We start from the raw sequence: 18903 nt of genomic DNA, 5'->3' as shown, positions 1-18903 counted from the left end.
TACTCAACACAGGTCAACTCACTAGTCAACACAGATCAACTCACTACTCAACACAGGTCAACTCACTAGTCAACACAGGTCAACTCGCTACTCAACACAAGTCAACTCACTACTCAATACAGGTCAACTCACTACTCAACACACGTCAACTCACTACTCAACACAGGCCAACTCACTAGTCAACACAGGTCAGCTCACTACTCAGGTCAACTCACTAGTCAACAAAGGTCAACTCACTACTCAACACAGGTCAACTTGCTATTTAAAATTCAAGTATTAATAAAATAGTCTTCAAGTCTATATTTTAACTATATATAATATAGGTATAATATATATAAAAGTATACAAAGGTATATATATACTTAACTCTATTTATTTACTCATATATTTGTCAAACACTGGATTAACTCATGACTCAGTAAAGGTCAAGATAATATCTTATAAAGTACATGGTAGAACTTTTGCAACCAGGCCAAAAAACTCCTCATACACATAAATTTCATATTCACACAGGTCTAGACTCCTATTGCAAATGAAAGGTCAATTCACTTAAACAGTCAGACTTACTTTAATAAAAATGTAAAGCTTTACTATCAACACAGGTCAACCACTATCACACAGATCACCCCACTCTCACACAGGTAAACTCATGTCACAACCAATCTGCAGGCCAACTCGCTCCCAAACACAGGTAAACTCCCTTTTAACGGTCAACCACTGGTAAACAAAGGTCCCACTCTCAATACGGAAACTCACTAGTACATAATACCGACAAATTCTGATTAATAACACTTAAACATTTAGGGTCTTTTATTACAGGATTATTTAAACAAAGGAAAAAAATAATATGTAGTAGTTTTCCCATAGGCCGTTTTTATCCGAAAAAAAAATATTTTTCAGTGAATGCTTTTTTTCCAACCACAATGCTTTGACTTCTATAATTAAAAATTCCTGTGCTATTTAATAAAATATTTTTCGTCTTCCGAAATTTTTTATCTTATATTTTTTAACTATATATATATATATATATATATATATATATATATATATATATATATATATATATATATATATATATATATATATATATATATATATATATATATATATATTGTGAAAATTACATTTTTTCTGGATGTAACTCATAAGGTACATACCAGTAAATGGTAACAAAGATAATTATTACTTATCAAAGTTACATAGACAAGTAGGAATTTTGGGACACCTAGGTCACAAAAATGTCCCCCTTCGATACCTATCACTGTCATATTCACAAGTTGCTCTAGACCTATTAATTGCAAATGAAAGATGAATCACCAGGAATTCTGGTAAATATATAAATTTGTGGACTGTATATTAAAATTAATAAATGTTTACATATGCATTTATATATCAGAAGGAGAATATATCTTAATACCACTCACCAATTTGACTGGAGATTAATGTGTATCATACTCAAAAACCTCATTCTAACCAAATTTATGAAGATAATGCTGGCCAGAATTATAACACAAATTTAGATAGCTTATCTGAGGTTCCTGGAGCTGTCTTGTCCAGTCGTCTGATATCTCCCGTTATGCAGGACAATTTTGGCTCCTATTTGAGAGGTGTCAGCCCAATTTAACCTCTAGAGCGACGAAAATTCTTCCGATTATTCACTAATGTTTCTTGTCCAATTCAAACAACAATGGCGAATCTCCTCTGTGCAGGTGCAGGGCTTCCCATTTTCGATAACATAATTTTTATTAAATACAATATGTTTTAATTTACATTCAAATACACTATTTACGGAAAATATACTATTTTCCACACTGCGGCAGGCCGGAGTTCGTTGCTAAACGACTCAAATTACTCCTTCCTTTAGGAGACGATTCCAGCCGGTTCTGGCTTTAGTGGCTGTTCTCCTAGTAGGTCTTGCTACGATTTCATCTTCCTGCATCACTTGGTCAGCGTTACCTTCAGTATCACTCGTGTCACTTTCCCTTAGATTTTCATTTACGTTTGACTGAATACCATTTAGTTCCAAGGTAATCAATTTATTAATTGTGCGTAAACTTTCCTGGCCACGACACAACACTTTGACATTCCGTACAACACCTTGTGCATCTGGGTACAATGTCAATACTTTGCCCAGAGGCCACAATGTTCGATGTTGATCAGTATCAATTAACACAATGTCACCTGGTTCAATGTTCTGTGGATTTACTACCTCAGTCGCACCATAACAGTGTTCACGTAGTGTAAGAAGATATTCCTTACGCCAGACACATGACCAATGATCAATTACTGTATTTAACATTTTAAATTTATCACACAACACTGCCGCATCATTGTAATCTTCATCACTTTCTTCCGGATTATATCTATAGACAGGGACAGCTTCCAATTTCCTTCCACATATTAGGTGAGAAGGTGTTAATACATCTGCATCAGGTGTATCACTCATGTACGAGAGAGGCCGATTATTTATACGATTCTCCGCCTCCACTAACACTGCACGGAATTCTTCTAAATTAATTTTCTTCCGGTGTAGTACTTTACGGAGACACCTCTTCACTGTGCCTATCAGTCTTTCGTACAGCCCCCCCCCCTACCAAGGGGCTCTAGGAGTAATAAATTTCCAGGTACACATTCGTTGGGTTAACAGAGATTGAACATCGTTACTATTGTTTAACTCTATCAAGTGTTGAGCACCTGCTACAAAATTTGTGGCATTATCCGAAATCATCAATCTCGGACAGGATCTCCTAGCTGCAAATTTTCGAAACAGCTGTATAAACTGTTCTGCAGACAAGTCCTGTGCCACTTCTAAATGAACTGCCCTAGTAGCAGTACAAGTGAACAAACAAACATACACTTTCAATGGAACACCATCTGAAGTACCTGTTAAAATTATTGGACCACTATAGTCTACACCTGTTACATCAAATGGTTTCACTAATTGTACACGCTCCTTTGGCACACGGCAACGTATTACACAAGATTTAATCGCCCTTTTTACACTTTGCCATCCTTGTGGAATCCAAAAAGTTTCCCCAATACAATTTAAGGTATCTTGTACCCCACCATGCATTACATTTTTATGGGCATTTAAAACAATTAAATTTGTTAGATGATGAGTTTTGGGCAGTAAGATAGGGTGTTTAGCATAATCACCCAATTCAGCATTTTGTAACCTACCTCAGCACCTAATTACATTGTTCTCTAAATACAGCCCCAATTTCTCTATTATGGAACCTTTCACAATTTTTCTTTCCATCATCAAATTCATCCCACCTGTTAATGAATTCCTCAGGTAGAGTTTCATCCCAAGCACATTTAAGTTTCCATGCTTCCTGTATTAATAATTTCCGTCTTATAGTAAGGGGTGACATTAAACCTAGTGGATCAAAACATTTGGAAACTTCAGCAAGCAAAACTCTCTTAGTTAATTTATTGGGCATAATGTAATTATTAGGTTTTAACATTAACAAATCTCTCCCAGTATCCCAAGTTAATCCCAATACATTACTACATTTTGGCATTTCATCTCCAGGGAAATCTTTACTTATTTTGTCCTTTAATTTGGACGAATTACTATTCCATTCCCTCAGAGGCATATTTGCACTCTGCATTATTTTATTAGCCTCTCCATAAGTCATTAACAGTTCCTCTTCAGTTGACGTCACACCCAGGAAATTGTCCACATAAAATTGTTTGCTCATTACTTTACTCAATGGACTTCCCGTACATTTAAGGTGTGCATTTATCGTCGCTTGAAGTAGGAACGGACTGGATGTAGCACCAAATAATACGCTCCTAAAGCGAAAGGTTTTCAGAGGGCTAAGTGGGTCATGAATTATTATTACGAGGAATCCTACCATACATTACATGACCTCCTGCAGTCTTCAAAAGGGTGACACCACATTTCTTTACCATACCCTTTACAAAGGAGGCATAATAGTCACTACCTATCAAAATATTTATTGGGCCTACAGAATCATCACTTACACCAGAAGGTGCTAAATTTACATTATGTGAGAGTCTTTCTGTAGCTTTACTAAGCCCTACTGTAGATATTTTCTCTGGAAGTCGATCTACAATTACTGCATTAACACGTTTTTTCTCATTGCCCAACCTGACAGTTACATAAACAGTGTCATACAATTGAGCTCTTTTATCTGAGAGAAAACCAGATAATTTTAGAGTGGTAGGATCGCCCATTTGTACTTTCATTCCATCAAGACATTTACGTTTTATGAAAGTACGCTGGGATCCCTGGTCCAATAATGTAGTTACATTGTTTTATTTATGCCTTTTATCGTCAATTTTTACCTGTAACACAGGTAAGGCTACTTCAGCAAAACCTCATTATTAACATTAGCAGCAATTTTTACATTAGCTACTGTTGTGTCAGGATTGTCAACATTATCATTATTATCAACATTATCATATAGACCTTTACACATGACTATATGGTGTCTTCCTTTGTGACATTGATAACAGTTGTTTAATTTGGCATGAAAATCCTTTACATTGTGATTACCTAAACACCTGATACATCTGTCAAGTTCCTCCAATCTTTCAACTTTATCATTCCATGAATTGTATGCACTGCAATTCTTAGAAAAATGAGTACCCTTGCAAAAAAGATAATCTCTCTTTTCTTTGACTGGTTTCTTATTAACTGGGCTACTCTTAGGAAGGTACTTATTCTTCTTACCTTGTGGAGAATCATTATTTCTGATTCCTGCTACTTGATATGCACCTTTTTAGGAAATGAAATTTGATTATTACCATTGGGATAATTTTTCCCTTTGTGAAACTTGACAGATACCACAGAGTTATAATATGTTGCATCTTTAAAATGAGTTGGTTGGCTGGTCTGCAACTGCACAATTAATTCTTGTAGACCTAGTTTTATTTCCTCCAGACCAAAATAATCCTTGTGATATTTGTTTGAGAGCCATTCAAGTGTTTTACAGCTTAATTTATTCTGTACCATGGCACTCAATAACCAGTCTGATTCCTTCAGATTATATTTATTACTTAAAGTTTTGAGAGTGCTCTCCAGTTTAACTCTAAACTGCTGTAAACCTTTGTAAGTGTGATCTGGAGATTTTAAATTAACAATGATATTTACTAGATCCAACCTACTTTGTTCTATATTACCGTAAGTGACTTTCAACAAGTCAACTGCTTCCTTGTAAGAGTCATCTACATTGGGAAAGGCTTGTATGAGTATGTGAGCATCTCCTCTTACCTGTCCTTTGAGGCAAAATAATTTAGTTGCACATGCTAGGTCACTCCTATCATGCACAGCTGCTTTAAAAATTGACCCAAACTCCTCCCAGTTTTCTCCAGGATTAAATACAGGTGAACATAATTCTGGGAGTTTTGGCAAAGACATCTTATTTGTTGGAGCAGATTGATTAACTGCCTGGTTTACACATTTTAATTTATTCAAGGCCTAACTTTTACAAGAAAGAATCTTTTCCTCTACTTCATAACACTGATTAATCATAAGATCTACTTCAGTCTCATCTACACAGTTTACTAGCAAATCTCCTTCATATTTGTTGTAATATAATTTGTAAGAATCATATCTATTCCCCAAAGCATCTAAATACAATTTTAAATCATCAGTATTCACATTTTCTTGATTCATTAATTCCAAGCACTTATTATATTCCTTGGTTACATGACCTTTTCTAGCCTGTAGTGATGCTTTCTTTGCTCTATATTCCATATGTTTGTCTTCTATATTAATTTCCTCATTTTCAGCCATGATGCAATGTATTAAATTCAATTTAATTAATAACACTGATTATGTACTAAATTATGCGCTTTATAAAGGTAAATAGTACAACTTACATGTGAATAAATCCTAGCTACATTTGAGCTTTGCAATTACATGTTAGAAAATTGTAATGTAAATTTTAAATGTACATTAATACAAACCTTTAGCCAGACTTGGCTCATCAAAATTAATATTATACAAATTAATATAAAACTTGCCAAATTTGGCAAAAAATATTTTACACATTAATATAATTTTAGCCACCTTTTTCCCAAAATTTAAAATTTAAATTTAAAACCACTACATATTTAAAAAATTTTTAACTTTAACAATTTTCTGTCATTTCACATAAATTATTAAGTAATTTCTAATTAATGACTTCCCCTTTTCATCCGTTTGAAGGGAAAAGGGGAAAAAATTTGGGAAATTTCTTTATTGGGGTGTAACCCCAAAGGTACATACCCGTAAAAGGTAACAAAATAAATTCTTTTCAAAATTACAAAGACAAGTAGGGAAATTTTGGACACCGGTCACAAAAATTCCCCCCTTTGATACCTATCACTGTCATATTCCCTTTTTGACCTTTAATTACAAATGAAAAATGAATCAAGGAATTCTGTAAATATATAAATTTTGAACTGTATATTAAATTTAAATGATTACATATGCATTTTTTATATCAGAAAGGGGAAAAAATATCTTAATACCCCTCACCAATTTTACTGGAGTTAATGTTATCATCCAAAACCCCACTCTAACCAAATTTAGAAGATAATCTAAATTATAACAAAATTTAATATTTTCTGAGGTTCCCTGGGCTGTCTTGTCCCGTCGTCTGAATTTCCCCTTATGGGACAATTTTTCCCCTTTTTTGAGGGGGTCAGCCCAATTTAACCTCAGGCACAAAAATTTTTCCATTATTCACCCCAACGTTTCTTTCCCTTAAAAACAATGGGAATTCCTCTGTGGCAGGGCTTTCCCTTTTGATAACATAATTTTTTTTAAATACAATATATTTTAATTTACATCAAATACATATTTCGGAAAATATACTATTTTCCAATATATATATATATATATATATATATATATATATATATATATATATATATATATATATATATATATATATATATATATATATATATATATATGTGTGTCTGTGTGTGTGTGTCTGTGTGTGTGTCTGTATGTCTGTGTGTGTCTGTACTCACCTAGTTGTACTCACCTAGTTGAGGTTGCGGGGGTCGAGTCCGAGCTCCTGGCCCCGCCTCTTCACTGATCGCTACTAGGTCACTCTCCCTGAGCCGTGAGCTTTATCATACCTCTGCTTAAAGCTATGTATGGATCCTGCCTCCACTACATCGCTTCCCAAACTATTCCACTTACTGACTACTCTGTGGCTGAAGAAATACTTCCTAACATCCCTGTGATTCATCTGTGTCTTCAGCTTCCAACTGTGTCCCCTTGTTACTGTGTCCAATCTCTGGAACATCCTGTCTTTGTCCACCTTGTCAATTCCTCTCAGTATTTTGTATGTCGTTATCATGTCCCCCCTATCTCTCCTGTCCTCCAGTGTCGTCAGGTTGATTTCCCTTAACCTCTCCTCCCTTAACCTTTCTCTAGTTTCTTCACGTGCTTGGCTAGGTGTGGGTTCCAAACTGGCGCCGCATACTCCAATATGGGCCTAACGTACACGGTGTACAGGGTCCTGAATGATTCCTTATTAAGATGTCGGAATGCTGTTCTGAGGTTTGCTAGGCGCCCATATGCTGCAGCAGTTATTTGGTTGATGTGCGCTTCAGGAGATGTGCCTGGTGTTATACTCACCCCAAGATCTTTTTCCTTGAGTGAGGTTTGTAGTCTCTGACCCCCTAGACTGTACTCCGTCTGCGGCCTTCTTTGCCCTTCCCCAATCTTCATGACTTTGTACTTGGTGGGATTGAACTCCAGGAGCCAATTGCTGGACCAGGTCTGCAGCCTGTCCAGATCCCTTTGTAGTTCTGCCTGGTCTTCGATCGAGTGAATTCTTCTCATCAACTTCACGTCATCTGCAAACAGGGACACCTCAGAGTCTATTCCTTCCGTCATGTCGTTCACAAATACCAGAAACAGCACTGGTCCTAGGACTGACCCCTGCGGGACCCCGCTGGTCACAGGTGCCCACTCTGTGTGTGTCTGTGTGTGTGTCTGTGTATATTTGTAACAGAGAGAGAGAAACAAAGTCCTAAACAGTAACAGCATCAGAATTCTTGTTCAGGAGAGGCTTAGCGAAGGCTGGCTCTTCTGATGGAGGATCTAGGGGAGACTCTTGTGTTTGCAGAGGAACATTGTTTCTGTTTCGATACTTTGTTAGAGATCAAATAAAATATCAGTGTTTTCTAATGATCCTTTTGTTCACACTTTATGAATGGGACAACAAATGTCCATATGAAGGAATAGGCTCAATAATTACATGAAAATACATCAGCATATAAGTTGTATGAAAAATGGTTTGAAAACCGACAAGTTGAAAACTGAGACACTTATGCAACATATGGGAATCTTTATTAAGGAAACCTTTCGCCACACAGTGGCTTCTTCAGTCCAATACAAAGCAGAGAGTGGTAAGAAGAGGAGTTTTAGGTAATCAGTCCCTCAGCCTGGAATCTATGTATTCAGTCCATCACTCTTGTAGAAAGTGAGTGAATACATCGATTCAAGGCTGAGGGACTGATTACCTCAAGCTCCTCTCTCTTACCCCTCTCTGCTTTGTATTGACTGATGAAGCCACTGTGTGGCGAAACGTTTCTTCAGTTAAGATTCCCATATGTTGCATAAGTATCAATCTTCAGCATGTAAGTTGCCATGTAATGGTAAACAGGAAGATACTAATATCATCAAATTACTCGTAAACCAGAGAGTCAGTTAACTGGAAAGTTATTGCAGCTTGATTCTTCTTTTGTTATGATCGGAAACAAAGTATCAGTAATATCTTCAACGTCCAGATTCTTTAGATGTAACTGTTATATCACTTGTTCTGTTATCACTACTGCTGTTTCTTAAGTAAGTTTTGTCAGTCACAGTCAGGAAGAACAACATTATAATGCTGCAGAATTAACTAGCAAAGTCACACTGATGTTCACCAGCAAATATAGATCTATAACTCACGAAATCGTAATGACACGATTGCAAACAAACCATACCATTCGTTAAAGAGAAATAAAAGGAATAAGAAAAGCAAAAGAGATTATGAGGTTAAAGTTGCAAGAGAATCGAAGACTACCCCAAAAGGATTCTTTAAGGTATACAGAAGTAAGATCAGGGACAAGATAAGCCCACTCAAAAGTTACTCGGGTCAGCTCACAGACAGTGATAGGGAAATGTGTAGAATTTTTAACACATGCTTCCTCTCAGTTGTTACTCAGGAAGATACTAGCGATATTCCAGAAATAATAAATTATGTAGAACAGGATGATAATAAACTATGCACGATTAGGGTCACAAGTGACATGGTTCTTAGGCAAATAGATAAATTAAAACCTAACAAATCCCCAGGCCCTGATGAACTGTATGCAAGGGTTCTACAAGAATGTAAAGAGAAGCGTAGCAAACCTCTGGTTAATCTTTTCAACATAGAGTTAAATCGGAGGCTGCCATAGTGAAGAGCTCTGTTCCACAAGGCACAGTACTCGCCCCCATCTTATTCCTTATCCTCATATCAGACATAAACAGAGATATACACCACAGCACCGTATCATCCTTTGCGGATGATACTAGGATCTGCATGAGGCTGTCATCTGCTGAGGACGCGGTTAACCTCCAAGGAGATCTAAACTAAGTTTTCCAGTGGGCAACGGTAAACAATATGATGTTCAATGAGGACAAATTCCAACTACTCCATTATGGAAAACTGGAGGAGATAATAACTAGAACAGAGTATACTACTGACTCCGGCCATACAATAGAGCGGAAAAATAATGTAAGGGACCTGGGAGTAGTAATGTCTGAGGATCTCACTTTCAAGGATCACAACAGTGCCACGATCGCTCGTGCAAAGAAAATGATAGGATGGATAATGAGAACTTTCAAAACGAGAGATGCCAAGCCCATGATGATCCTTTTCAAATCACTTGTTCTCTCTAGGCTGGAATACTGCTGTACATTAACATCTCCATTCAAAGCAGGTGAAATCGCAGATCTAGAGAGTGTACAGAGATCCTTTACTGCACGTATAAGTTCTGTCAAGCACCTTAACTACTGGGAACGCTTGGAAGCACTTGACTTGTACTCGTTGGAACGCAGGAATCTTGGAAGGAATGGTCCCAAATCTGCACACAGAAATCACTCCCTACGAAAGTAAAAGACTGGGCAGGCGATGCAAAATGCCCCCAATAAAAAGTAGGGGCGCCATTGGTACACTAAGAGAAAACACCGTAAGTGTCCGGGGCCCAAAACTGTTCAACAGCCTCCCATCAAGCATTAGGGAAATTGCCAATAAACCCCTGGCTGCCTTCAAGAGAGAGCTGGACAGATACCTAAAGTCAGTGCCGGATCAGCCGGGCTGTGGCTCGTACGTTGGACTGCGTGCGGCCAGCAGTAACAGCCTAGTTGATCAGGCCCTGATCCATCGGGAGGCCTGGTCATGGACCGGGCCGCGGGGGCGTTGATCCCCGGAATAACCTCCAGGTAACCTCCAGGTAATAAAGCTTACAGAATCCTTGGCTTCATATCAAGAAGCATAAATAATAGGAGTCCTCAGGTTGTTCTTCAACTCTATACATCCTTGGTTAGACCTCATTTAGATTATGCTGCACAGTTCTGGTCACCGTATTACAGAATGGATATAAATGCTCTGGAAAACATACAAAGGAGGATGACAAAATTGATCCCATGTATCAGAAATCTTCCCTATGAAGATAAACTGAGGTCCCTGAATCTGCACTCTCTAGAAAGGCGTAGAATTAGGAGGGATATGATTGAGGTGTATAAATGGAAGACAGAAATAAATAAAGGGGATGTAAATAACGTTCTGAAATATTCAGCCTATACAGGACTCGTAGCAATGGTTTTAAGTTGGAAAAATTCAGATTCAGGGAGGATATAGAAAAGCACTGGTTTGATAATAGAGTTGTGGATGAGTGGAACAAACTCCTAAGTACAGTCATTGAGGCTAAAACGTTGTGTAGTTTTAAAAATAGGTTAGATAAATACATGAGTGGGTGTGGGTGGGTGTGAGTTGGACCTGATTAGCTTGTGCTACTAGGTCAGTTGTCGTGTTCCTTCCTTAAGTGAATGTGACCTGCCCTGACTAGGTTGGGGCATTGGCTTAAGCCGGTAGGAGACTTGGACCTGCCTCGCATGGGCCAGTAGGCCTGCTGCAGTGTTCCTTCTTTCTTATATTCTTATGTTCTTATACCACGGGTGGGGTTAGAACCCGCGAGCAGAGTTATAAAACTCCAGACCGACGTGTTAGCCAGTGGCTAACGCGTCGGTCTGGAGTTTTGTGACTCTCTGATCGCGGGTTCTAACCCCACCCGTGGTATGGTTTCAGATCTATAACAGCATCACAGTATAATATGAGCATAGTAGCAAATTCAAGCAGAGTCGTGATAGTATGACACTGTTGTTTTCTTCTCTCAAGAAGACGTTGAACTTAATGACGCTCAACACCCAAATTTTCCTCCTTGATACCATAGTTTAATACCATCTCCAGAATGCAAGATTTCTCTAGAAATGAGAGATTTTGAGGACACAGTGCTGATGTGTTCTTCAAAATCGCCTTTTTAATCAGCTGAGCAACATGTCTGTGACAAGACAGAAAACATGAGCACAGAATTCATGGAAAGTATGGGAATGGTTGCATTTGAGAAGAGTCTGCCTAGTATGGACCAGTAGGCCTGCTGCAGTGCTCCTTCATTCCTAAGTTCTTGTGGTATTAAGCAGTCATTTTCTAACCATATCTTTGACCTGATTAGCAGGTACAGGTCAGCAATAGAGATAATTAGGAGGAAGGGTGGGAAACCTGTCATATGTGGCATTTTGCCAAGGAGAGGAGTTGGAAATGAATGGTTGTCCAGAGCAATTGGTGTCAATTGCTGGCTGGACAAATACTGTAAGGAAAATGCAGTAACATTCATTGACAACTGGGACCTCTTCTATGGCAGAAATGACATGTATGCCAGGGATGGGGTTCACTTATCTAGGTGTGGGGTGGGAGCACTGGCCAACGCAGTGGAGGGAGCTGTTAGGTCTTTAAACTAGGAATAGTTAGTGGTATGCGTTTTGGCGGGAAAACTGTGAAGTCTCAGGGTAGTAATATGAATACTAGGAGAACTAGTAATAGGCAAAATGAGGTGGATATTGGAAAGCCAGTGGCACTAATTGACAAGGACAGTAATAGGTTTAGTGGAATAACAGAAAGGAGCAGGAAGGGTAAAGAGAGAGGAGGGTCTTCAAGTATTTATTACACAAATAGTCGCAGTGCTAGGAATAAGATGGACGAGTTGAGACTAGTTGCTAGTGCAGGTAACATAGATGTATTTGCCATTACTGAGACGTGGTTTAATTCAAAAAGTCGGGACATGCCTGCAGAATGTCACATTCAGGGTTTTAAATTGTTCCAAGTAGATAGAAGTATCGGGAAGGGGGGTGGGGTGGCATTGTATGTTCAAGATCGCTTGAACTGTTGCATAAAAACGGGTATTAAGTCTGAAGTAACACATACAGAGTCTGTTTGGATAGAATTTTCAGAGGGGCATGAAAAATTAATTTTAGGTGTGATATACCGTCCCCCAAATTTAGATAGGGACCAGGGGAGACTACTATGGGAGGAAATTGTTAGGGCCCCAAGGCACGATAATGTAGTAATTCTAGGAGACTTTAACTTTAGTCATATTGATTGGAATTTCTTGACTGGGAATTTAGAATCATACGACTTCTTAGAAGTAGTTCAGGATTGTTTTTTGAAGCAGTTTGTGACAGAACCTACAAGGGGTAATAACCTGCTTGACTTAGTTCTGGCAAACAATGAATCCCTTGTTAATAATTTAGAAGTTTCAGAGAACCTGGGTGCTAGCGACCACAAATCAATTACATTTAGAATTGAATGGAAGTATGATAGTAGGGATAACTCAGTAACAGTCCCAGATTTTCGCTTAGCAGATTACGATGGGCTTAGAGAACACTTATCATCTGTTGACTGGGGTAACGAAGAGAGCTATCAATATGACAGTTTTCTGAACACAATACATGCTGCTCAAAGAACGTTTATCCCTTATAAAGAAAATAGATCAAATAGAAATGACCCAAAATGGATGAATAATAGGCTGAAATATCTACTAGGGCATAAGAAAGGGATTTATAGGCGTATCAAAAGAGGCGAGGGTCATCTTATGAATCAGTATATTGACATTAAGAGGGACATTAAAAAGGGGATAAGAAAAGCTAAAAGGGACTATGAAATTAAAGATGCTAGGGATTCTAAAACTAACCCAAAAAGTTTTTTCCAGGTATGTAGAACAAAAGTCAGAGACAAGATAGGTCCCCTTAAAAACAACTATGGGCATCTTACTGCTAAAGAGAATGAAATGTGCTCGATTTTAAATAATTATTTTCTCTCGGTTTTTACACAGGAAGACACTAATAATATTCCGGTAATTAATTTTTATAGTGGGCCAGAAGAAGATAAATTATGTAACATCACAGTCACTAGTGAAATGGTAGTGAAGCAGATAGACCGACTGAAGCGAAATAAGTCACCGGGTTCTGATGAGGTTTTTTCAAGGGTTCTAAAGGAATGCAAAATGGAAGTCTGTAAACCATTAACTAATATTTTTAATTTATCTCTTCAAACAGGTGTAGTGTCTGATATGTGGAAGATGGCTAATGTAATTCCTATTTTTAAAACAGGGGACAAGTCGTTACCGTCAAATTACCGCCCAATAAGCCTGACCTCAATTGTAGGCAAATTACTAGAGTCAATTATAGCTCAAATTATAAGAAGCCATCTCGATAAGCATAGCTTGATTAATGATACTCAGCATGGATTCACAAGAGGCCGGTCTTGTCTAACTAATTTATTAACTTTCTTCAGTAAAGCTTTTGAGGCTGTTGACCACGATAAAGAATTTGATATTATTTACTTAGATTTTAGTAAGGCATTTGATAGAGTTCCGCACCAAAGACTGTTGAAGAAAGTAGCAGCTCATGGCATTGGGGGAAGGGTGCTCTCGTGGATCGAATCATGGCTCACAGACAGGAAGCAGAGAGTGTCCATAAATCCGAGTGGGGATCAGTAACAAGTGGCGTTCCACAGGGATCAGTCTTGGGCCCGTTGTTGTTTATAATATATATCAATGATCTTGATGAAGGAATTACTAGTGATATGAGCAAATTCGCCGATGACACGAAGATAGGTAGGATAATTGATTCAAACGTAGATGTTAGGGAACTTCAGGAGGATTTAGACAAACTCTACTTTTGGTCAGAAAAGTGGCAGATGCAGTTCAATGTAGATAAATGCAAGGTTCTGAAGCTCGGGAGTGTCCATAACCCTAGCACTTATAAGTTAAATAATGTAGAACTTAGCCATACAGATTGCGAAAAGGACTTGGGGGTTATGGTAAGCAGCAACCTTAAACCAAGACAGCAATGAAAGTTAAGACACATGTGCAACATCTGGATATCTTTATTGTAGACGTTTCGCCATCCAGTGGCTTTATCAATACAGATTCTAGGACTTAATAGGAAGACAGTAGAACTATATACAAAAGATGAGGTAATCAGTCCCTCAGCCTTGGAGTTAGTGTTCACAGCATCGTGGTGGAGGAGAATCTGGAGCAAAGGCAAGAAGACTGGCGGTTATATAGGCGTCAGTGGATAGGGACGGGCAGCAGACGAGGGCAGTCACTGGTAGGCGGGATTCCCCAGTGGAAGTAGGTCCTTCCCAAAGAGATGGGTTAGTTGCAGCAGCCGTGAAGAAGGTCTTGTAGATGTCCTCTGAACCAAGATTCCATGATGTTGCAGTGTCTGACAAGTTGTGCAAGAAAGGTATAAAATACCGACAATATGAAAGTTAAGACACATGTGCAACATCTGGATATCTTTATTGTAGACGTTTCGCCATCCAGTGGCTTTATCAATACAGATTCTAGGACATAATAGGAAGACAGTAGAACTATATACAAAAGATGAGGTAATCAGTCCCTCGGCCTTGGAGTTAGTGTTCACAGCATCGTGGTGGAGGAGAATCTGGAGCAAAGGCAAGAAGACTGGCGTTTATATAGGCATCAGTGGATAGGGACGGGCAGCAGACGAGGGCAGTCACTGGTAGGCGGGATTCCCAAAGAGATGGGTTAGTTGCCTTTGCTCCAGATTCTCCTCCACCACGATGCTGTGAACACTAACTCCAAGGCCGAGGGACTGGTCAAATGCTTGTTAGTGGGATGAATTGTAAAGGACCTGCCTAGTATGGGCCAACAGGCCTGCTGCAGTGTTCCTCCTTTCTTATGTTCTTATGTTCTTATGTTCTTAAGTGGAGAATTAACAAGTTATTATAGATGACGTGACTGAGAGTGATGTCTCATCTTTCCTTGTTTCCCATCAGTGTCAGCCGCTTCATACAAATATATTCCATCTTGACAAATACCCTGCCATGAATTTTCACAGTATTTTTCTGAAATTCAGACAGGACTGACTTAACAAATCCACAGCTAAAACCAGCTGGAGGTGAGGATACTGAAGGTGGTCAAAGAGTAAATTATATTGAATGATATATCAATTAGACTGTATATTATTCTTGCTTCTGTAACCCAATTTACACTTAGTTTCCACAATGTCTAGTGGGGCTGCAGAAATTGCTGGTAATGTTGATTAGACGGGATAACATGGAGTGTCTTGACAGGACCTTCTTGTGTCTGATAGCCAGAAGGGTAATGGACAGAATACAGACAGTATGTCAGTTAGACACAGTGCAGGTTATGACATAGAGAAAATGCTTTGTGTTCTTTTACCCAATAGTAAGTCAGTTGGCCTCTGTGGTTGTCTTCCGTTCTTAAATAGCATAGGCGCAGATTTATTCCTAAGAATAAGTTTAATAACTAATGAGTCTCATCACAGGAGAGGTTTTTAGTGAACTATAGAAGTTAGTGGAGGGGACTGAAGCCCCCAGGGGGCCTCCACTGCTCCCAAGACCGAAACGTCTCCTTAATATGAAAATTAGACACGTGCAATATCTGAGTAGCGAATCTGTGTGGCGAAATGTTTCCTGAATAAAGATTCCCATATGCTGCATAAGTGTCTCAATCTTCAACTTGTCGGTTTTTCAAACCATTCATCACAAACCATTCATCACAAACCATTCATCACAATATCTGAGTATCTTTATTGTAGACGTTTCGCCATCCAGTGGCTTTATGAATTCAAGTTCAAGGTCATAATTGGAAGACAGTAGAACTGTGTGCAAAATATGAGATAATCAGTCCTTCAGCCTTGAAGTTGGCGTGAAGAACACCATAGTCGTGAAGGAACTGGAGCACAGGCAAGAAGGCTGGCGTCAGGTGCTCACTGGTAGAAAGTGGATGCTCAGGTGACGTTACCCACAACTTGACGGTGTTAGGAAGTGGGTTTTCACCATGGGCCAGTAGGCCTCAGGCAGTGCTCCTATGTTCTCATGTTCAATGTATTGAGTTAATCAGTGTGTTTAACTGAGTCAGTGTTCAGTCACTGTGTTATATGAGTCAATATATTAGATGAGTCAAGGTGTTGGTTGAGTCAGTGAATTAGTTGGGTCAGTGAATTGGTTGAATCACTTCAGTTGTAAAATCAAGATATTTCTTGATTTCTTTCACTTGCTGACAAACTAAATTAGCCGATTCAGTTGATTTGGTGAATCGATACAATACTGCAATTAATTAACATCTGCGTAAATATTTTGACCAATTCGCCAAAGGCAAACTCAAGAAAATAGTGACAGTTGCCTGTTAAACACTCCCCGGCAGCACTACAACGAAAAACAAATAAATTCCGGTCTTAAAAAAGGCCATTTGCCATTTATATTGTTCGTGTCAGCTGGCGGACTGCTGGGCCCTCACGGCTATTGTGCCAATTAGAGTGACGCGGTTATGTCCGCTTTAACAGCGCCCTCACTGTGTGCACAATATTAAATTCCTTCGCTTCATCAGAGTTTTTCCGTGTGTGTGTGTGTGTGTGTGTGTGTGTGTGTGTGTGTGTGTGTGTGTGTGTGTGTGTGTGTGTGTGTGTGTGTGTGTGTGTGTGTGTGTGTGTGTGAATATCTTTTATCTATATATTTGCCCTTTTTTAGTTTTTAGCCACTTTTTAATTTCTTATTTTTAACGCACCGGCCGTCTCCCACCGAGGCAGGGTGACCTAAAGAGAAAAACGAAAGTTCTTTTTTTCCATTAAGTAATGTATACAGGAGAAGGGGTTACTAGCCCTTTGGTCCCGACATTTTAGTCGCCTCTTACGACACGCATGGCTTACGGAGGAAAGATTATTTTCCACTTCCCTATGGGGATTATTATTATTATTATTATTATTATTATTATTATTATTATTATTATTATTTACCTGTGTGTAGCTACAGGAGTGGAATTATAATACTAAGAGGATGTAGATACCAGTGGCTTTATCAGATGATACACGATGACAATAGAAGATGAGACAATCAGTCCCTCAGCCTATCAGAACTATTCATAGAAGACAGTGAAAGATGAGGTAATCAGTCCCTCAGTCTTACCTTGCTCTAACCTATTCTAATCTAACATAACCTAATAAAAAATTGTACATGTGTAACCTCTGCGAATTTGTGTCTTTGTTGTTTAAATCAGTCACGATTGAGCTCTTCTTGTTCTACCTACTGTTTGGTGGAGGGTTGTATACAACCACTACTATTACTGTAGATCCTCCAGTCTTAAGAATGTTTATTACGCAGTCATTTAACTCAGTGCTACTCCGCTGTCTTTCCCCATTTTCTCTATTTTTCTTCATTACATGGTATCCTACTGGAAATATGGCATCTGTAATAATTTGAGTTACCTTTGTTTCTGTGATATCTATGATTTCTGGGACTGCCTCAGCTATTCGTTCAATGAAATCACTCCTCTTGTTTCGTAATGCATATATCTCTGTGTACCACACCCTGACAACACAAGCTCTGGCTTGTGTTTTCAGACTTTCTGTCGCGCATCAGTCAGGTGTAGCGTAGGTAAGGTTTGGGCTGGTGTGTGTGTGCATCATTACGTGGAAAGTGTAAGGCTAGAGTTGTAGGGGAGGGGAGGGGAAGGAGAAGGGGAAGAAGGGGTGAATGGGGGAAGGGTGTAGGGCTGGCGAAGGACACTTAATCTAATTAATCTGAGTTACCCTCCCCTACCTCGGAACAAACCTAATTAACTTGTTATTCCCCCGAGCGCTGGATAACCCTTGCGAGTTTAGATCTTGCCGGTAAATATAATAATGTGTGTGTCCTGACTCTCCCCATGGTGCAACGATGATAACAATGTGTGTGTGTGGGCTCACCCCAGGGTACAGCTGTGTCTCTCCACAAGAATACAGCGGTGACTAACACTGTATCTTCTCTCCCAGGGTACGGCGGTGACCGCTGTGAGTTTGAGTACAACGAGTGCGAGTCGAACCCGTGTACTAACGGGGGCACTTGTATCGACCAGGTGGGCGGCTACAGGTGTTTCTGTGGCCGAGGCTACACAGGCATCCACTGCGAGGTCAAGGTGAGTACAATGCCAGGAATGATGTCAGTACAGGGCCTGAAATAATGCCAGTACAGTGCCAGGAATGATGTCAGTACAGGGCCTGAAATAATGCCAGTACAGTGCCAGGAAAGATGTCAGTACAGTGCTAGGAATGATGCCAGTTCATTGCCAGAAATGATGTCAGTGCAGTGACAGGGATGTCAGTAGAGTGACTGGAATGATGCCAATGCAGTGCTTGAGAAGCCAGTACAGCTTGGAAGCACTTGACTTGTACTCGCTGGAACGCAGGCGAGAGAGATATATCATAATCTACACTTGGAAAATCCTAGAAGAAATGGTCCCGAATCTGCACACACAAATCCCTCCCTACAAAAGTAAAATACTGGGCAGGCGATGCAAAATACCCACAATGAAAAG

General features: G+C 39.2%; 1 protein-coding gene across 4 annotated transcripts in view; it reads left to right on the top strand.

The window, feature by feature from the left end:
* The window catches only part of LOC128694851 (uncharacterized), a 1130786-nt gene that overhangs the window by 1070344 nt on the left and 41539 nt on the right, over positions 1-18903 (top strand). For all 4 annotated transcript variants that reach the window (XM_053785203.2, XM_053785209.2, XM_053785218.2 and 1 more), the window contains exon 10: positions 18362-18504. In XM_053785203.2, coding sequence (XP_053641178.1) covers positions 18362-18504 — 143 coding nt within the window. The remainder of the gene's footprint in view (positions 1-18361; positions 18505-18903) is intronic.

Source organism: Cherax quadricarinatus, chromosome 14, assembly GCF_038502225.1.
Source record: "Cherax quadricarinatus isolate ZL_2023a chromosome 14, ASM3850222v1, whole genome shotgun sequence".
Classification (NCBI taxonomy): domain Eukaryota; kingdom Metazoa; phylum Arthropoda; class Malacostraca; order Decapoda; family Parastacidae; genus Cherax; species Cherax quadricarinatus.
This window is presented reverse-complemented; position numbering and strand designations above follow the sequence as displayed.